Source organism: Hydra vulgaris, chromosome 02 (assembly GCF_038396675.1).
Source record: "Hydra vulgaris chromosome 02, alternate assembly HydraT2T_AEP".
In the NCBI taxonomy this organism is placed as follows: Eukaryota; Metazoa; Cnidaria; class Hydrozoa; order Anthoathecata; family Hydridae; genus Hydra; species Hydra vulgaris.
Genome location: NC_088921.1, coordinates 28,965,670 through 28,985,365, shown reverse-complemented (window position 1 = coordinate 28,985,365; position 19,696 = coordinate 28,965,670). Strand labels below are relative to the sequence as shown.

The 19,696-nt window shown below is 28.6% G+C and overlaps 1 protein-coding gene and 1 long non-coding RNA gene across 4 annotated transcripts; one reads left to right on the top strand and one right to left on the bottom strand.

The window, feature by feature from the left end:
* Nucleotides 1-9,773: 9,773 nt before the first annotated feature.
* Nucleotides 9,774-13,084, top strand: LOC136076868 (uncharacterized). Of its 2 annotated transcripts, XR_010636638.1 has the most exons (3): nt 9,774-10,624; nt 11,361-11,393; nt 11,511-13,084. It is a non-coding gene; the product is annotated as an uncharacterized LOC136076868 (long non-coding RNA). The 2 variants fall into 2 exon arrangements; XR_010636637.1 differs by having other exon boundaries at nt 11,361-13,084.
* A 2,602-nt stretch (nt 13,085-15,686) lies between these two features.
* Nucleotides 15,687-17,352, bottom strand: LOC136071636 (KS1 protein-like). 2 transcript variants are annotated; one of them, XM_065790501.1, is made up of 4 exons: nt 17,264-17,352; nt 17,022-17,169; nt 16,186-16,428; nt 15,687-15,944 (listed from the first exon to the last, which is right to left on the bottom strand). In XM_065790501.1, exons 2-4 carry the CDS (start codon nt 17,128-17,130, stop codon nt 15,769-15,771), a joined length of 528 nt encoding a protein of 175 aa, XP_065646573.1. In that variant the 5' UTR covers nt 17,131-17,169; nt 17,264-17,352; the 3' UTR covers nt 15,687-15,768. The 2 variants fall into 2 exon arrangements, with proteins under 2 accessions (XP_065646573.1, XP_065646574.1); XM_065790502.1 differs by having other exon boundaries at nt 16,186-16,425.
* Between the last annotated feature and the right edge of the window lie 2,344 nt (nt 17,353-19,696).

Below are 19,696 nucleotides of genomic sequence, written 5' to 3'. Positions count from 1 at the left end.
AAGGCTCTAATTAATTACCCAGGTTGTGAATTTCAAAGGTGATTACTAAAAGTTGACGATAGAAAAATACCTCTTAAACAGGTATATGCGGAAGAGGGAGGTTTTGCATCAAGTCAAAACATAGTGCTACTTCGTTTGGATTTGTATTACAAAGATTTGTTTCGTCTCTAATCTTACTATAAAATTTGTTAGCAAGTCTTTTGCGGACCATGACGTGCGCTATTGCCACTCTATCAGCATTGTCGTTTAAGTTTTTGCCACCTAATCTTGATCTCAAGTTCTCACATTCTAAGCACACGTTAACGTGAGGACGTCTGAATCTGAGTTTTTTCAAAAATACTTTAAGTGGTACTTATTCTTTATTCATTTGTCAGATCGTGGTGTTGCTTTATAAACAAACTATGCATTGTTTTAATATTTAATCCACTAGACAAATATTTCAAACCTTTGGTTGAATAACAAGATGTTTTACTGGGAATGACTCAATATGTGCTCTAAGTTTAGCAGTTACTTTGTCATTGATTTTAGATGATTTGTTGTTGTGCTTTTCACGTCCATCTTTAGCTGACACTTCATATAAGAGAACATTTATTAGTCGTTTTACTTGAATGTGCGATATGGCATGCAAACTCATGAAGGCATGTTTACATGCAGAAATGCGATTCATGTTTTTAATAGCAAAATATAAAAAATTACTTGCTCTAGGTTTTGCGTTTGCTGCACCAATTTTAGTTCTCAATTAATCCGAGTAAAAAGATATCAGTCTCGCTTTTACATTTACCGTCGTACATATTGCAAATAATTGTCTTCCTATCTTCATCAACAAATTTCATCAAGCACTGACGTTTTCAAACACTATCTGGTCCAGTAGTTTTAGCTTCTTCTAGAGCCCCTGACGTGCTAGTATAAAAAGTCTTTTCTGGCGGGCTTGCTTTTTCTTTTGTCGTTTCCAGGTTCGAGAATTTTCTTGACGATTTTTTTTTTCTTTTATTGGCGATTTATTTTTTTCATCGAATGTTGTTTCTGAATCACTCATGATTATTAAACAAAATTTTCCAACAACAATTCAAAAAATTGTTTATAAATTATTTAACTCAAATTAAACAAAACAATAAAGTTAATTATTTATCAAATACCAACGATTGTACTAAACTGACATTTTACAGATTTAAGCGCATTCTAATGATAGATTTTATTAAACTTGATTAGGCGCCTCATAAGATTTAATTAAAAAATCAGTACTAGTCCTGGACATTGTTCTTTGACTAGTTTAAATCTACTTCATGGCAAAAAATAATTAAAGAAAGATGGACAAGTATTATTTTTTTAGTGCATGGAGAGATTGACATAAGTTAAATGAAGTTATAAAAAAAAGTGAAAGTAACAAAAAATGGACTAGCACTGTTCTTCTTCTCACTATTTCAATTAGAAATTATTGATTCAGAGATACACAACATTAGTTTCTCTATTTCTTAATCTTTATTAGACCTCGCAAATTGTAAGATGAATGCTGCGACAGTCTATGTTATTTTAAAAAGTGAACTTCAACCTAATAAGGTAATAAAAAAGACAAATACATAGAATATTTAGCCTTTAATTGTGATATACATAAACATTATTAATATGAGTTCTTTTGTGTTTTAGGCAATTTAATGAATACTTATCAAAATTGCCACAAATGCATCAACATGTTGAGAAGAATGTTGTATGCTCTGTAGGTTTAAGTTTTTATCTTGCGTTTTTTAAAAAAGAAAACCAATGTGACATTACCTCCGGGAAACACTATTGTCAAATTATTTATGTTTTAAAGACAAGATTATGCTTTGAAGTGAAAATGTTTATAACGATACATTTTGAAGTAAAATAAATTTTATTAATTAATCGATATACAGTAATACTTTTATATATTTCACTATAAATACAGTTTTGGTTAATTAACACATGAACGCCAGTACCAACAGGTATCTAAAGGTTCCCCAATAATTTCTCAATATCCAAGGCAGATACAACAATTGACAGACATTCACGTCTGGTTACCAACATTCAACAACATCTTGCCATCAAAATGAGCAACTAGTGAAACCGAGATTTGATAATTTTTTTTTACTGCTATTGCAACAGATTCACGGAATGTAGTTCGAGCTTCCATTAGATTTAAACGTGAGAATGTTAATTTATTTACATCAACATCGATTACAGCTAGGTATGGTGTGACAACCATCATTGCTTGTCGAGGTGTTATTTTCGTTCCGTCAAATGCTGTATGAAACAGTTAATTGTTAAAAACACAAAGTTTGGATATTGTAATTGAAAATTGACTAGTCCACATAGCAGAATGTTTTAAATTATTTGGACAAGTAAAACTTTCGGAGATCTCTCTGATCTCTCCGAAATTGTTTATCTTCATTTATCTTGATGAGACAATCCCATACACCATGGTCAATATTAAAAAGTGTATTATCTTGACAGTAAACTTTTCTAGATAGCTATAATGAGTTGCTGATTTTCTACTTATGTGCTTAGATACTTGAACATGTTGCTTGTGAATACTCTTTAGTTTAGCAACTACATGAGGCTTTGCTGTTGTTGTAATATTAGCCTTAAAACAGAAAATCATAACTTCATCTACTACTGTGTTGCAGGATATTGAAGATATTGAAATAGTTGACTTTTTGATTATCATTTCACAAAAAACTCCATATAGGGCAACAACACTTGTTGGCCACTGACTCGGCCAATCTATTGTTGAGAAAATATGTCGTACTAGCCGAACATTTTTAGTTGAGCGTGTTGTTTTGTCTAAAGCAGCCATCTTCTTAAGTAATTTTTTTAATATTTTTTACTATAATAGAAAGTGATTAGTAGAAATAACATAAATATAAAGTGCTCAAAGTCAAACAGTAAAACAATAAAGTCTTAGATGATAGATCCCCCACCCTTATTTTCCCTACATTTTTTAATAATGAAATCAAAATGTGCATTGTATGTCATAGTAAGTTAAAACCATGAAAAAAGAACAAAAGTATTTTAATAAAACAATCAACATTAAAAATTTTCTGTGGTTTCCAGTGGTACAGATATTTTGCGTTAAACTTTTTTCTGTGAGTGGTTTAAATTGGTACGGGTATTTTGCGTACAGAGGTGCTCATTAAATTAGAATAAACTAAAATATTGATTCTTTTTTTGACAAATATTATGAGAAACTTTTCTTAACTATCGCTCAAAATCATGTATTGTACTCACTCATATGTGTAATCATAATGAATTTTTTTGTTATTAAAGGATTTTACTGTAAATGTGTAAAATAAATGATGTTTCTCCGAAGAAGTTGGCACGCATTGAAGTATATCTTAAGGTTACGAACTGCACGTAAGAAGCAATTGCAGATGAAGTTAGTGTTTCCCAGTCTGTGGTTAGCAGAGTGAAGAAAAGAATCACAACGGCCACATCACCATTTTCTAAAAGGAAAATGGTGATGTAGGCTTAGTTATTCTCTTAATAATTGTTGTAAATAATAGACTCTCTGTAATAATTGTAGTAATTATGCAAGACCAAGAAAGACAATACCTTAAGATGGTTACGGGCGTTACTATGGAGCTGGGCGTTACTAGGAGCTGTCAGAAGTAATAGAAAAGCAACATCACAGCTTTAGCCAAACAATTTGAGGAAACTAAAGTAAATTGGAGCAATATATCAATACGGGACATCTTTTAAACAGTTGATATGTGGCAAGAAGACCTAGAAAGAAGCAAAAGTTGAACGAAGCAATGATGAAGAAGCGGTATAAATGGCCAAAGCAAAATCGCGACCGGGCGGAGGTAGACTGGAAGAAGGTAGCATCTAGCGATGAAAGTACTTTTTGTGTTGTGAATGATATATCAATATATATAAGAAGGAAATCAGAATGGGATTTTCATCCAGAGTGTGTGGATTAATGTGTCAAATATCCAACGTCTGTGATGGTCTGGAGTGTTATGTCAGTACATGGCTGCGGCCGTATCTACGTTGTGGAGAAAACAATAAGGCAGGATAAGTACAAAAAGGTGCTACAAGAGTGATTGCTACCATAAGTGAAGACGTGGTACCCCAGAAAAAATAGCATCTTTATGCAGGATGGTTCCCTTTACCACTAGGCAAAATCTGGCATGAAGTTTTTAGCTGATAACTATGTGCGTGTTTTAGATTGGCCTGGCAATTTGCCCGACATTAATCCAATAGAGAACTTGTGGAACATCACTAAGAGTAAACTCAGCTGATTAAAACCAACAACAAAGCAAATAATTGTAGGGGTACAGTGTGTGGCACAGGGATGAAATAAATAGATATTAAGGAATATATATGAGAAAACAGTTTTTTTAAGATATACGCCAACATATGTATTAAAAATTATTAACAGAAAACATTTAAATCTGTGAAAATAAAAAACACTGTTAAAGAGATTTTTTTTTTATTCATTTAATTTCGTCATTAAAAAAATAAGCCTTTACAATGTTTTTACAACAGAAAAATATAATATTAAAGTTTCGACCGGAGCCGGCAGAAGACATGGTCTTATCATCCAGCCCCGTTAATATAACTAAAAACTTCAGCCGATAAAAATGAAAAGGGTAAATAGAAACTAAAGAGAAAACTGATTTAACAATCAATTAATTATTTGCAGAAAAAAAAGAAGAAAAACAAAAAAAAATTTTATTATTTTTTATAATTATTATTATTATTTTTTAATTCTCTATTTTATTCTACTTTTATTTTTATTATGCACGCACGGTTACACACACACACACACACACACACACACACACACACACACACACACACACACACACACACACACACACATGCATACAAATATATGTTCGTTCATATATACACACAAAACCAGATAATTCTGTTTTATATTCCATCTACAAATTGCGTAACATATTATAAATATTGCATTTACAAATTGCGTTATTATTATAGTATAGAATAATTTCAAACACGTTTTAAGTACCATACAATATAATTAACATGTTGCGTCAATTTATTAGAAATTAAATAATTAAGATTATCAAAATTTTTATTAAAAGGATAGTAATTGCTTTGTATCAAAATCAAATAAGCGTTGTTTTGTTGCACGTTTAAAATGTTGAGTTGAAGTTAAAGTTTTTTATATTCATCGTTAAAACCAAGTTTCATAACCGCGGCCCTCGGCAAGATATCGAAAAATCAGCATGTTTTAATAATGTTTTTGGTATAAAAAAATTATTTATTAAGTATTTAGTTTCGTATTTGTGGTTTAAAGAAAAAAAGTAAGTTTGGAAAATGCTTGGTAGCATACCGTTTTTAAACTTAAACATAAAATAAGAATATTAAGAATATTTATTTCATAGACATTAGGCACTCCAATATCTCTTAGTAGTTGTCTGGCACTAGCGTATTTATTTGCATTTAATATCAAGCGACTTGCTCGTTTTTGTATTTTGTAGATTGTATTTAACTTTAAGGATAAGTACTTGCCCAGATAACGTTGGATTAAGATTCTTTAACAGGCTATTGTTTGTGTGGCTAAAGAATACTTGCGTATCATCAGCAAAAAGAAGAAAGTTAAATATGTTAGAAGATAAGTAGATATCGTTAATGTATACGAGGAATAACGATGACCAAGAATTGATCCTTGTGGGACCCCACAAGTAATGTTTTTAAGTCGTGTTACAGTGTTGTCATATGATAAAGCTTGTTTCAGATTATTAAGGTAAGAGCGAAACCATTATTAAATTGTTATTTATTATTCCATAATTATACAGTTCATAAAGAAGAACCTTATGGTCAACTGTGTCAAACGCTTTTGAAAGATCAAGAAAAATTCCAAGAGTGTATTTATTGTTGTCAAACCCATTTAAAATTTCGTTGACAAGTTTGACTACAGCGTGTTCTGTTGAATGGTGTTTTTTAAAACCATATTGTTTATTATTTAGCAGATGGTGATTTACCAGGTAGTTGTAAAGTCTATTGTGCATTATGCTCTCTAATATTTTTGAAATGCATGGTAAAATAGAAATAGGTCTGTAGTTAAAAGCTATAGAATCATCTCCGCTTTTAAATATAGGAACAACTTTTGATAGCTTTAGCTGATCAGGGAATACCCCATTTTTTAAAGACAGATTACAGATATGCAGAAGGGGGTATTCAATAATATCGTAGACATTTTTTACAACGTTCACGCTAATGCCATCTTGACCTGGACTTTTGTTTTGTTGTAAGGTATTAAATGCATTTTTAAGCTCATCCGGAATTATATCAAGCTCGTTCATAACTAAAGTTTTTTTTTTCTAAATACGGTTTATAACATTTTTTTCCTGGAGTTATTTTATTAGCTAGTTTTTCCCCAACTTTTATGAAATAATTATTAAATTTCTCTGCATTATCTATTGCCTTATTGGCTAATGTATCATTCTCATCTGTTTTTAAGTATTGCGGGACACTTTGGTGGCATCTTTTTTTTTCCCGTTATCTCTTTAATTACGCCCCATGTTTTTTTGGTGTTACCGCAAAATTTTTTTAATAAATTGCAATAATAGTTTTTTTGAATGCTTTTTTAATTTTTCAAACAGATTATGTATTGTTTATATATTTTTTCGTTTTTATAAGTCTTTTTTTTCAAAAACTTTTCATAAAGTTTTTTTTTTTTTTTGAAGATTAAATAAGACATTTGTCATCCAAGAACTTTTAGGGTTTTTGAGTTTAGTTAACTACCCAAGCTTCGGATATGCTTTTTCGAACAAACTTGTAAACGTGAGTTTAAAAATATCGTAAGCTGTGTTAGTATCTTTGCAATTAACAACCTGATCCCAGTTTTCCATTGATAAGTTGCTTCGGAACTTTGTTATGTTTTTTTGATATATTTGCCTTTTTGTTATGATCATTTTTAGCCAGTTTTAGGTACTGAATAATATGTTTTTTAAAAGATTTTATATTGCCATCTGGTGGTCTTTATAAGCCAGTTATATACGCATTTGCTTTACTTTGGTTTGTTAATTCAACCGTGAAAAGTTCACAGTTTGCGTTCAGTATGCTGAGGCTTTCTACTTTTTTAAAGTGTATTGTATTATGTATGTAAACACATAATACAATACACTTTATGGTATTTTCGTCTTTGCACTATGTTACTAAAAGGCATATTACCGTAAATTCGTGACTTAAGTCTTTTAGCATAACTTTAAAGTTTTCAAAGTTTTTACTCATGCTGCGTATATTTAATGTCAGCACTGAAAATGTATTTTGTGACGCATTTATAAAACAAGATAATTCTTCGATACTAAGTAATTAAACTTCAATGATTTGTTTTCAACAAAATTTTTGTCCGGGTCGTTGTTATTGTTCAGAAGAAGAGTGTTTTCTTTATCTTAAACTTCAAAATATTTTGTTTCCGTCTTTGCCATAATTAAAAAAATAACTGTTTAAAAACATACACATACACAAATACACACACACACACAAACACATACAAACACACACACACACACACACACACACACACACACACACACACACACACACACACACACACACACACACATATATATATATATATATATATATATACACAGCAAAATCCAAGATTCTAGGTCAAGAATTTTTGTTCTTATTTTAAGAACTTGATTCTTGTTTTAAGAACTTGATTCTTATTTTAAGAACTTCATTCATATTTGAGGATATTTCAATAAAAAACAATATTCCTAATTTTATAATATCATAATAATATTATAAAATTAGGAACAATAATAAGTCCAGCGCGATCGGGAAAGGAGGGGGGGGCAATGGGGGAAAGGGGTGTGACACCCCTTTATCAATGATTTATTCGTTCATTTAGTCGGCGAATTTGACCATTTTTGACAAGTCAGTCGGCAAATGCAGACTTTTCAGACAAGTTAGTTGGTAAATTTAGACAGTCAGTTGGCACGCGTCGATAAGGCAGTCGGCAAATTCAAAAAAACGAGGACATTACTTTTATTTTTTTTCAGTCAGCAAAAGCTGTAATGGAACCTCCCACCCACGTGACACCTACTCGCGCCGGCCATATATATATATATATATATATATATATATATATATATATATATATATATATATATATATGTATATATATATATATATTTATATATATATATATATATATATATATATATATATATATATATATATATATATATATATATATTTATATGCGTAGTGCAAATGCAAACAATATATATTAGTTGAAAAAGCAATCTTTTTTGCACATTTTAAATTATAAATTCTAATTTTTTAATAACATTGTATATATATAATTCTGTTTTAGAAAATGTCCATAGAAAAAATACATTTTAGACATTGCATGTTGTACGAAATTCGGCATCGTAAAATTGCAACAAAAGCGACAGAAGCGAGTGGTTTGCTAAGTTTCGCAGCGGAGATTTTGATCTTGAGGACAAAGAACGTTCAAGAAGGCCACAGGACCTGGAAACAGACAATTTAGAGGAATTGCTCAAAGAAGACCCACGGCAATCGACTCGAGAATTAGCAGAACAACTTGGAGTTAACCATTCGACTGTTTTAAAACGATTACACGACATGGGAAAGGTTCAAAAGGTCGGAAAATGGGTCCCACATGACTTGACTGAAAACAATAAAATGCAACGTTTGAGCACCTGTATTTCTCATATGGCTAAGTACAAAAAAAAGGATTTTTTGTGGAAAATTGTAACGGGTGATAAAAGTTGGATTTATTATGACAATCCTTCCAACAAAAAATAGTGATTAAGCTCAAGTCAATCAGCATCTGCCTCACATAAACTTGATATTCATCGAAAAAAGGTAATGCTTAGCGTATGGTGGGATATGAAAGGTATAATACTGTGAACTGCTGAAACCGAAGCAAACTATTAATGCTGTACGCTACTCGCAACAGTTGAGACGTTTGAATGAAAAAATATTAGAAAAATAGTCCGGACCGGGTCATGGAAACCGTAAAGTCATATTGCTGCACGACAATGCTGGGCCCCACATATATATATATATATATATATATATATATATATATATATATATATATATATATATATATATATATATATATATATATATATATATATATATATATATATATATATATATATATATATATATATATATATATATATATATATATATATATATACTATATATATATATATATATATATATATATATATATATATATATATATATATATATATATATATATATATATATATATATATATATATATATCAAAGACCCTTCCTTTTCACAGGCATGCCTAAAAAAATCATCAAATTTTTAATGGGACTCCTAAATTCAGTGAAACTAAAGCCACTAAATTTCCCCTCCTGTTTCCCCTCCTCCACTATCTGATAGGCCCTGCTTTCATGATTTTATGTAATCAAATAGTCTAATCCATTTGATCGCCATTAAGACTAAAATACCAAGCAGAAGGAGTCATATAATACAAGAATTCTATAGAATTCGCATTTAATAAGTGCGATTTTCATATCTGTAAATCTGCATAAATCTAATCTAGTATAAATGTAAATCTTTTGAAAGGGCGAAATAGTATAAGTGTTAAGTGCAAGCATAAGTGCAAACTAGCATAAGTGCGATTTGGTTTGAAGAGCTCCAACCCAGTGGGCACAGGACCTAAATAAGACGTCTTTTGAACGTTCAAAAGACGTCTAAAACGTTCAAAAGACGTTTAAAAGACGTCTTTTTTACGTCCTGTGCCCACTGGGAAAGCTGTGCACTTTTTTATAATAAATGAATAAAGCAAAAATGAATATACTGCCTAGCGACGTACAAAGGAATTTTTGTAGAGCAGTGCGTAGCTAGGTCTGCTCTCCCCCCTAACCTAATAGAGCCCAAAGATCACAAAAACCTTTATTTAGGCACGGTTGAGTACGAGCGTTATGGTGCGCATAAGCCAGAAGTTTTTAGAAATATTAGAGATTTTAAAATGGCTGCGTCTCTTAGCTACATAATCTTTCTTTATATGGCAACTGTTTTTTTAGTTTATTTTTGTAAAAATTTATGTTGCAACCATATTATTAACCTGACTCACTAAATAAATGTCCTTTTTTTATTAGTAAATAAATATAATTGAGGCTATAAGAGAGTGAAAATCCAAAATGTGGACTGTAGATAAGTTTCTTTTAATTTAAAAACATGGCATGTTATACATAAGAATGTTTTACATAAGCATGATACAAGATGTTTTACATAAGCATCTTACATGCTTATGTAAAGCATCTATATTTCTGGTAAATATATTGCTTTTGGATGTTGTTGTTGTTGTTGTTGTTGTAATGTTGAGTGATTTTTTTATTTTTTTGAAATAAACTTTAAGAATTTCTAACTGCACAAACTAAAAGTTTTTTTTTTCATTATTATTATTATTTTCTTTATACTTTTTTAGTTGTTGCTTAAATTTAATTTTGCTGTAAAAATGTATTTTAAAATTAGGTGTATAAAAATGTAATAAAAATCAAAAGAACTTTCTGTTTATACGGTTAGTTTTTGATGACTTTTGTTATTCTTTTGATTTAGGAATACTATTTAAGCCCTTTTTTTTTGGAGAAAGAATCGATATATGGTAAATAATTTATTAAAATCATTATGAATGGATTCGCCTCCTTGCTTGTTTGTAAATAATTTATTAAACTCATTGTTGAATGGATTCGCCTCCTTGCCTTGTTGCTTGTACCTTGTTCATATTAATATATATATATATATATATATATATATATATATATATATATATATATATATATATATATATATATATATATATATATATATATATATATATACTTATAATTTAAAAAATCTAAAAACAAGACATTTAAAATAATATGCCTTCAAGAATATTGTAAAGAATTCTAATGTCCTTTACTTTCTATCCAAAATTATCAAATTGCGCGCTCTTATACATAGTTTAAATTTTCTATTTGTCTGGAGTCATACGCAAATTACCATACCTCTCTCAATCTGTAATTTCTTTACTTCTATAAAAAGTTCTCATTATTATCTTCCATCTTTTAGTAACTTTAAATTATATATCCCAAATCATTGTTCAGTTAGTGCGACCATAAATCTTTTCAGAGAGATACTGTTTGGAAAATGTTGGACTCATTGTGGGTTATTATTATTATTGCTTTTGGTATGATTATATGTAATATAATATTATTGCTATTTTAATATTGTTATTGCTAATTTTTGTTAGATTTAGTTTACTTTTAGATTAATACTAGTATTATTTCTAAATATCCATGAAATGCTTGTGTATGTTTTATACACACACATGATATATGCGTGTGTTTTCTTTTTAGCAATTGCAAGTTTCCAAATATATGCAATTTTAAGTAAGTAAAGAAAACATTACTTTTCAATTAGTAAATTTAATATTAATAATTAATTTTGTTTGTTTTTTACATTCTTTTATCTTTATTTTTATTACATGATTTAATTAAATGCTCCAGAACAAAGTTATTAGAAATTGGATGCTAAATTTATTCAAAAAAGGACCTGGGTAAATAAATGTTCAGTTGACAGAGTTGATAGAATTGCATTTTTAGAAAAATACCCATGTTTCTCTAATGTGACAGTGGTAAGATTGTTTTTTTTTTTCATTGTTGATTTTATATTTTTATTGGAAAAAATCTAATAGCGTTTCAAAATCACAAATCCTTTCCAAAGTGAGTAGTTATTTTTTTAAAACTCCAATGTCCTAATGGGTTATTCTATAATTATCCTCTGCTTTTTAAAATTGTTTGTATGCTTTTTTTTTATTATTGTTTAATTCAGATTGTTGGCAAGATAGCTTGTGTATTAAAATCTTCTGTCACAGTTGACTCAGTGAGAGTAAGCTTGGCTTAAGAAATTAACACACATTCTGGAATACTCAAGTTGGTAGTTATTTAAGAAATTAAGAAATTTTCAGAATTAAGAAAACTAAGGTGGGGAATAAATTGCCGACCTTAAACTGTTGCAGGATATATACATATATATGCACATATATATACACATATATATATATATATATATATATATATATATATATATATATATATATATATATATATATATATATTATATATATCAGCCCTTGGAATTATGGTCAGCATGTCGACCTAACTGCCAACCTAAAAGGTGTTGAGGACCTTTGTATTAAATTTTTCTTGCTGACCTCTAAAAGATTGAGGTCTGCAAAATATTGCTGACCTCATTTTTCTTAATTCCGAGGGTTGATATATCTACTATAGCATATTTATGTAAGCATTTGCTCACTTTTTTTGCTTATCTAAATCGATATGGCTTTTTTAGGAAAAAAAAGAAAAAAACGAAAAATAATAAATGAAAAGATTGCTGCCCCATACCAAACCCTCAGTTGATGTAGCATCATTCCACTGCTAGTCAGGCTATTTGTCAGTCGATGTATGTACTGAAGCCCCCAACAGCAGGCTATTTGGGCATGATGGTCACACTGCTCACCTAAATCAGCGTGTATATATATATATATATATATATATATATATATATATATATATATATATATATATATATATATATATATATCAAAGTAAGGATTTCTAAAATTTTAACATATGAAGAGATGTTAATGTTAAATTTTAGATTTGAGTTTGTTAAATTTATTTTCAGATAAAATAAATCCTTATCATAACAGACGATGGAGACGAGGCAATCGTTATGCATGGCAAAAAAATTATTTTACGAAGTATTTCATTTTCTGACGCCGTGATTGGACGTATTGGAATACACTATGTAATGAACATGGATTATGACGCCCATGTCATGACGGCATACACAATTTACATTATATTTTACTCTTACATTATATTTTATTTAAAGATAAAAGCTCAACAGAAACTCGTTTGACTCAGATGAGTAGCCTATGGGAGGAGTATTGCCGCTACAAGCATTACCAATAACTGGACATTCCAAAGAACATCAAGTTTTATTTCAACGATGAGATTTGTTTAAATGTGTAAATACTTCTTGAATATTCTTATTTTATATCATCCTAATTTCAAAATGCTTCATTTTTTCCATAGAAAAAATACTCTTGTAATATTGTTTTACCGTTCAAGGAAAATATTATTGAAAAATGATAAATAGAATCTTATTTTAAGCAAAAATGTCCTTGAAATAAGAAAAAAATTCTTATTGATAAAAATAAATCTTAAAACAAGAAAAAAACATCTTTATTTGAGAAAAAATATTCTTGAAACAAAAAAAAAATTCTTATTTTAAGAATATAAATACTTTTAACAAGAAAAAAAGTTCTTATTTTAAGAATATAAATACTTGAAACAAGAAAAAAAATTCTTATTCTGAGGAAAAATATTCTTAAAACAAAAAAAAAAATTCTTGTTTTAAGAATAAAAGTTCTTGAAACAAGAAAAAAAAGATTTTTAAGAATAAAAATTCTTAAAATAAGAAAAAAAGTTCTTACGTGGCGGACAAGTCTTTTTTTTCTTGTTTTAAGACTTTTTTTGCTTAAAACAAGAATCGTGGATTTTGCTGTGTATATACACTTACACGCATACCTATTCACACATACATACACACATATACATATATACACACATATATACACACATATATATATATCGTACATACACACACACATATATATATATATCGTACCTTAAGCCAACATTTTCACCATTATTGCGTCTTTCTTTAACTTCAGCCAGGAGTCTTTTCCTAAAATTGACAGTCTCATGGGAAAAATCTACGTTTAAGTAAATCTTTCTACCTTTTAGACTAAATGACTCTTAGAAATTTTGTTCTTAACAACTTCATTATATCTGTTCTGGAGCATCCTTCTTTTCTGACTCCGGATCAGAGACAAGCTCATACTAATCTTTTACTTTAATTATTAAAAAAATCCACAAATGGCCATTAGTCTGTTTGGTCCATATTTAGTTACAGATTTTAAAAATAGTACATTATTTTAGGTTTTAAGAATTTTTAAAAATCAAAAATGTCAAATTTTTCAAGATAAATTTATTAACTTTGAAAATCCCAAACAAAAAAGAATGATAGTGCAAGTATCAATATCAGTAATGCAAGTATCAATTTTAAATTTCAAACTATGCGAAATAAAAAGGTAATATAGTGGTTAAACAAGGATCTTTTTGAAAACTTATTTACCATGATTTAACTAATACGAAGAATGTGTAAAAAAACATAAATTCTTCGATTAAAAAAAAAGTATAACTTATATTTTAACATATCATCACATCGAAACATTCACTTTTGACCAATCGAGCCATGAACCTTGGTTACTAAAATATATTTTAGTATAGACTGAACCTAACGTAAAATTATTCCAGTCTACACGACACTCAGTTTTGTTAGTCGCGTGAACCATTCGAGCTGGATGGATTTTGGCAAATATGGACGCTGTATATTTCTTATTCAAAAAGAGGAATAAAATTACTTATTTTTGTGCTAGATTACTTAAGAGAAATGTTTGCTATAAACATTAAATCATTAGCAAAAGTGAAACTAAGATGCTAAACCAAAGTTGAATAAAAAATGAAATCAACAATATCTAACGGTCACCATAACAATCCCTGACTTTAGGTAGACACTTAGGTGTGGTGACTCTATAATACCTCTTTTTCACAATACAATTTTGTATGGAGGTTATTTGAAGCATTAACATAACTTTTATTAGTATAACCATAGAACGTAATATCGATCACTCAGTTTTTAATGAAAAAGAAATAAATTAAAATTGAATTAAGTTATTAACTTATCATATTATATGCTGGCCCTAACCTTAATACGAATTCATAATGTTTATAATATTATGAATTCAAGATAGCACAGACAACTTTTTTTGTCCTCATTTTGTAAGTCGAAAAGTCATTTTTATATTTGAAGCGTTTTAAAATTCCTTCGCGAAAGATGAACGATATAAAAAAAACGTCATCCGCACGTAAACAAATTAAACCCGAAGATTACGGCGACTAGACTAAAATCATCTGGGTACTAAGTTGAATAGTTTACATTAAAAAACTTTTTTAGCAATACAAAATTTTTTGAATATACATTTTATTTTTACTGTATTTATTTCCTTCATTTTTTTTTTTGTCAAAAAACAAATTGACTTTGGTGTTAAAGAGCACCGAAGTATGTATTTGCCGTGAGCACCAAAATCCTTGCTACAACTCTGATTACATCACACTTACATTAAATCTATTTAAATTGTTAATTAAAACACGCATATCAATATTTTAGTTTAAAAAATCAGGTCAATGATGTCACAGCTACAGTTACATTGGTGATGAAAAAAAAGTGTTATATTCAGAAGGATGGACAGCCGTTGAAAAAACATTCAATTTGATGGGCCTCTTTTCGAGAATACCACCAATATGTATTTAACTATGATTATAATATCTAGATGAGATCATAATGAAATTAGAATTTATAATAATATAATATCCCATTAATCTCGTGTGTTTGCAAGGAATTTAAGTATTTTACGTTTAACGTAAGCAAACATTTGAATTTATTTGCGTTTCTAAAAATTAATCAGATTTTACCGAATGATTTAAGTATTGGGTATATTGAAATCTCCATCTTGCGTTTATAACGCAGAACTACAATAAAAACACAATCACTAAAAAAATAGACATGATATTAAAAAACGAAGGGATTTTTACAAAAACAAAATAACTAAAAAATCAGAAGTTGATTTTCTTTTTAAAGTTTGCTTCTTTTAACTTTAAGGTTTTTGTGATTTGCGCCTCTTTTATTCTGTTGCTTTTTTTGGCTGTTCTTTTTTGCAGTCATTGATCGTTTAGAATTTTTCTTTGCATGTTTTGACACTGTTTTCTTTGAAATTTTCTTCTTACTTTCTTTTTTCATTTTGTTTTCTTCTGATAAAAATAAAATATTGAAAATGTTTAGAAGGTATAAAAACAATGGTTTGATAATAATTGACATTCAAAATAATAATTATTAGATAATAATAAATATATAAAAACTAGGTGCTTTGAACAAATAACTAATAAAGCCTAAAAATTTTGTTACTCAAAAAATTGACATAATAATTACGTGAAGATCTAATATAAATCAAGTCGCTCAAATAAATAAGAACATAAATTTTTATAAACTTACTTTTCTTTTTCTTATCCTCATTCTCGCAATCATTATCATCTTCATCGCATTCTTCTTCTTCATCATCATCGTCATCATCATCATCGTCATCATCATCATCGTCATCATCATCATCGTCGTCATCATCATCGTCGTCGTCATCATCATCATCATCGTCATCATCATCATCATCATCGTCGTCGTCATCGTCATCATCATCATCATCTCCATCGCTACGTTTCTTCAATTCAGTTTTAGTTTCTGCTGTTGATGGTATTAAGATTAACAACATTATATTAAATTGCAAACAAAACGATAAAGTTACGTTAATGAAAGTTTTGCTATTAAATGATACTGCTTACAAAAATAGAAATAATATTTTATGGGTTAAGTTAAAAACAACTTTTTATTATTGTTTTTTCATGTATTACTTTTATTCGCAGCAACAAAATATGTTACTAAAAGTTTTTGAAATCCATCTTACACGTTAATTGTGTTTTGACATAATACATAATAACGGATAACATGTAGCATTATTGTTTTAAACACCTGATCAAAATATCTATTTTTAATCTATACTTTTTTTAGTTTGTTCCAAAAATATAATTGACAGGGTACATTGGTCAAGTACTCTTATGCAAAATATTTTAACAAAAAAGTCACAAGAACTTTATTAGTGTATTCTGTTGTACGTCACAAATAAATATTATCTGTTCCAGTTTATTACAGTAAGCTAATTAATAACTTTGCACATTGCCCAGAAAAGCCCTTATTAGTTATAAAGCGAGTGTACACAGTAACATTTATTAGCATCAGTTAAATGAGTGTTTTTCTGCTAATAAGCAGAAACATTTTACCTGCAACTTGTTTTTTGGCTGTTGCTTCGTGACTTTTAGGTACATTTTTTTCAATACTCATGCTGTACACGCAAACCAACATCATTAATACCACAATGATTAGCTTCATTTTTGCTTTGAATTACTTCTAATCAGAATAAAATAAACTCTAAAAAAAGTAGATAATCAAGAATTACATCGGAATACTTAAGTAAATAAAAACTTTCAGTTAATAAAAAACAGAAAACCTTAAAATGTCATACCTGAATCTTGAATGTAATACAATTAAATGTGATGATGCTGTGTAGAAATACCATGTTATTTATATGCTTTCGGTGTCTTTGAACCAAGTAGGTCACTTTAGAGATGTATTATAGACAGGATATAAAAAATATATAACGTAGCAGGCAACTATTATTTCATTAGCCCTTAAATTCAATTTAAAATTTTATCTCAATTTACTGCTTTTTAATTTTGTTATTTTTTTTTATGCTTTGATAAGGAATTTTACAAAAGATTTAAGCTTTTATTTACGCTTAAACATCAAAATATACAGGGAAGCGTTTAGTGGATTAAATAGTAAAAATTGAAGCTTATAACTGACTAAATCCAGTTACGTATGAAATAAATTTTCATTATTTTGTTCAGCAAAATAGATAACTTTCTATTACTTCACACCAGTAGGCAAATAACAAGTTGTACCCGATGCTTAAACTAAAACTTAATTTCAATATTTTGTAACTGCAACTTTTGAAAATAATTACTGCTTAAGAAATAAAAGTCTGAAAGTTTTGTTCAGTTTTTCATTGGTTTCATTTGATTAGTTTTCTAATGACTAGTCCTAAATATTTTTATACATTAAAAAAATATATAAATTTTTGAAAGAAAAGACAAAATGACAAAATAATACATTCTTGAAAAACTTTATCAAAATTCCAGAATTAACTTCGAAATATTCATTTATTGAGAGGTTAGCTCAAGTTGTCGTGTTGCTGGGGGCAAGGCATAAAATAATGCTTTTTTAATACAAAAATAAAACCTAACAAAAATCGAAGAAATACTAATAGTATCAACAGATTTTAAAAGTCATTTTATGTGCATTAAGAGTTTAGTTTTTAACTTCAAATCGGATACTGTATCATAATCAAAACGGATTTAAAAAAAGTAATACAACCGAACACGCTATACTCTAATTTACCCGCAATATTGCTAAATCTTTTGAAAAATCTCAATATACGTTGGTGTTTTCATTGATTTATCAAAAGCCTTTGATACCATTGACCACAAAATCCTATTCAAAAAAATAGAATATTATGGAATTAAGGGAAATGTTTTATTAATACTTTAGTTTAATAAAAGTTATTTAAGCAACCGCAAACAGTTTGTTTATAGTAATACAACCGTCTCTTCCAATTTATTAGATATAACATGTGGGGGTCCTCAAGGTTTATATAATAGGACCTCTTCTCCTTCTAATTGACATTAATGATCTCCTTAAAGCCTCAAATCTAATGACGGTCGTGTTTGCCGATGATACTAATGTCTTTTTATCTCATAACAACATAACAATATTATTTCAAAATATGAACATTGAATTAACAAAAGTTTCTGACTGGTTCAAAATGAATAAGCTGTCACTAAATGTTGAGAAAACTAAACGGATACTTTTACCTTAAGCTTCAATGAAAAAAGCTACTGCCTCCTGTCATGCCCTTACTTTTTATTGACAAAATTCAAATAAAAAGTGAACTAACTTCTAACTTTTTAGGAATCTATATTTATGAAAAGCAAAGTTAGAAGTATCACATTGATTTGTTGTTGCCATATAAATTATGCAAATGTTGCCTGGGGTAATACCAATAAATCAAAACTGCTACCTATTCATCGTCAGCAGAAGCATGTTGCTCGTCTTTTCAACTATAACTAAAATCGATTTGCTCCTGCCAAATCATTATTATTTCAAATGAAAATTTTTAATATTTATCAGCTGAATATTTTTTTAATGTTTTTTATTTTATGGACAAATAAAAAACCAACACATCTCCAGTTTCTTTACATAATCTATATACCTTAAAAGAAAGAAAAAAATTCAATTTACGAAATGATAATCTAATTCGCAACCATATTTTCTGAGTAATTTTGGAAAGTCATTTATTTTATTTAGAGGAGCTTTTCTTTGAAACAAAATAGTTGTGGAAAAATTCGACTTTTCACATGATTGGAATAATCTTTCATTCAAGATAAAACTAAAAGAAGTTGTTTTATCTTTTAAAGACATGTTTTTATATTTTTAAGTTTTTCTGAAAATGAAAATGAAGCTCATTACCTAAGGTTATATACAATAGGGTATCTGATCCACATCTTATGTGTTTATGAAAGCAGTACTTTTTAAATATTTTTGTATTTGTATATAAAAGTATCGAGAATTTCTATATACCAATATTATCAATATATTCTTAGGAAACTTATGTTTTCGCTAATTATTACCACGACATTGATTTGTTTTTTTTTTAATTTTATATTTCATGCGAACTTAAATGCACTTAATATTCACGAGCGGTTTTCGATGATAAGACCTGAAGAACTTTTGCGATTCTCCACGTTCTTATTTTTGTTTTTATTTTTATATAAAAATATAAAATAACTGTATATTTTGTTATACATTTTTACTGTATAACGATTTTTATCTTAAAATT

Excerpts from the sequence above, each read along its gene's own strand:
- LOC136071636 (XM_065790501.1), bottom strand. The coding sequence starts at position 17,130 with ATGAAGCTAATCATTGTGGTATTAATGATGTTGGTTTGCGTGTACAGC. Across the intron at positions 16,429-17,021 it reads AGCCAAAAAACAAGTTGCAG|CAGAAACTAAAACTGAATTG; the intron begins GTAAAATGTTTC and ends TACCATCAACAG. Across the intron at positions 15,945-16,185 it reads TGAGGATAAGAAAAAGAAAA|AAGAAAACAAAATGAAAAAA; the intron begins GTAAGTTTATAA and ends TATTTTTATCAG.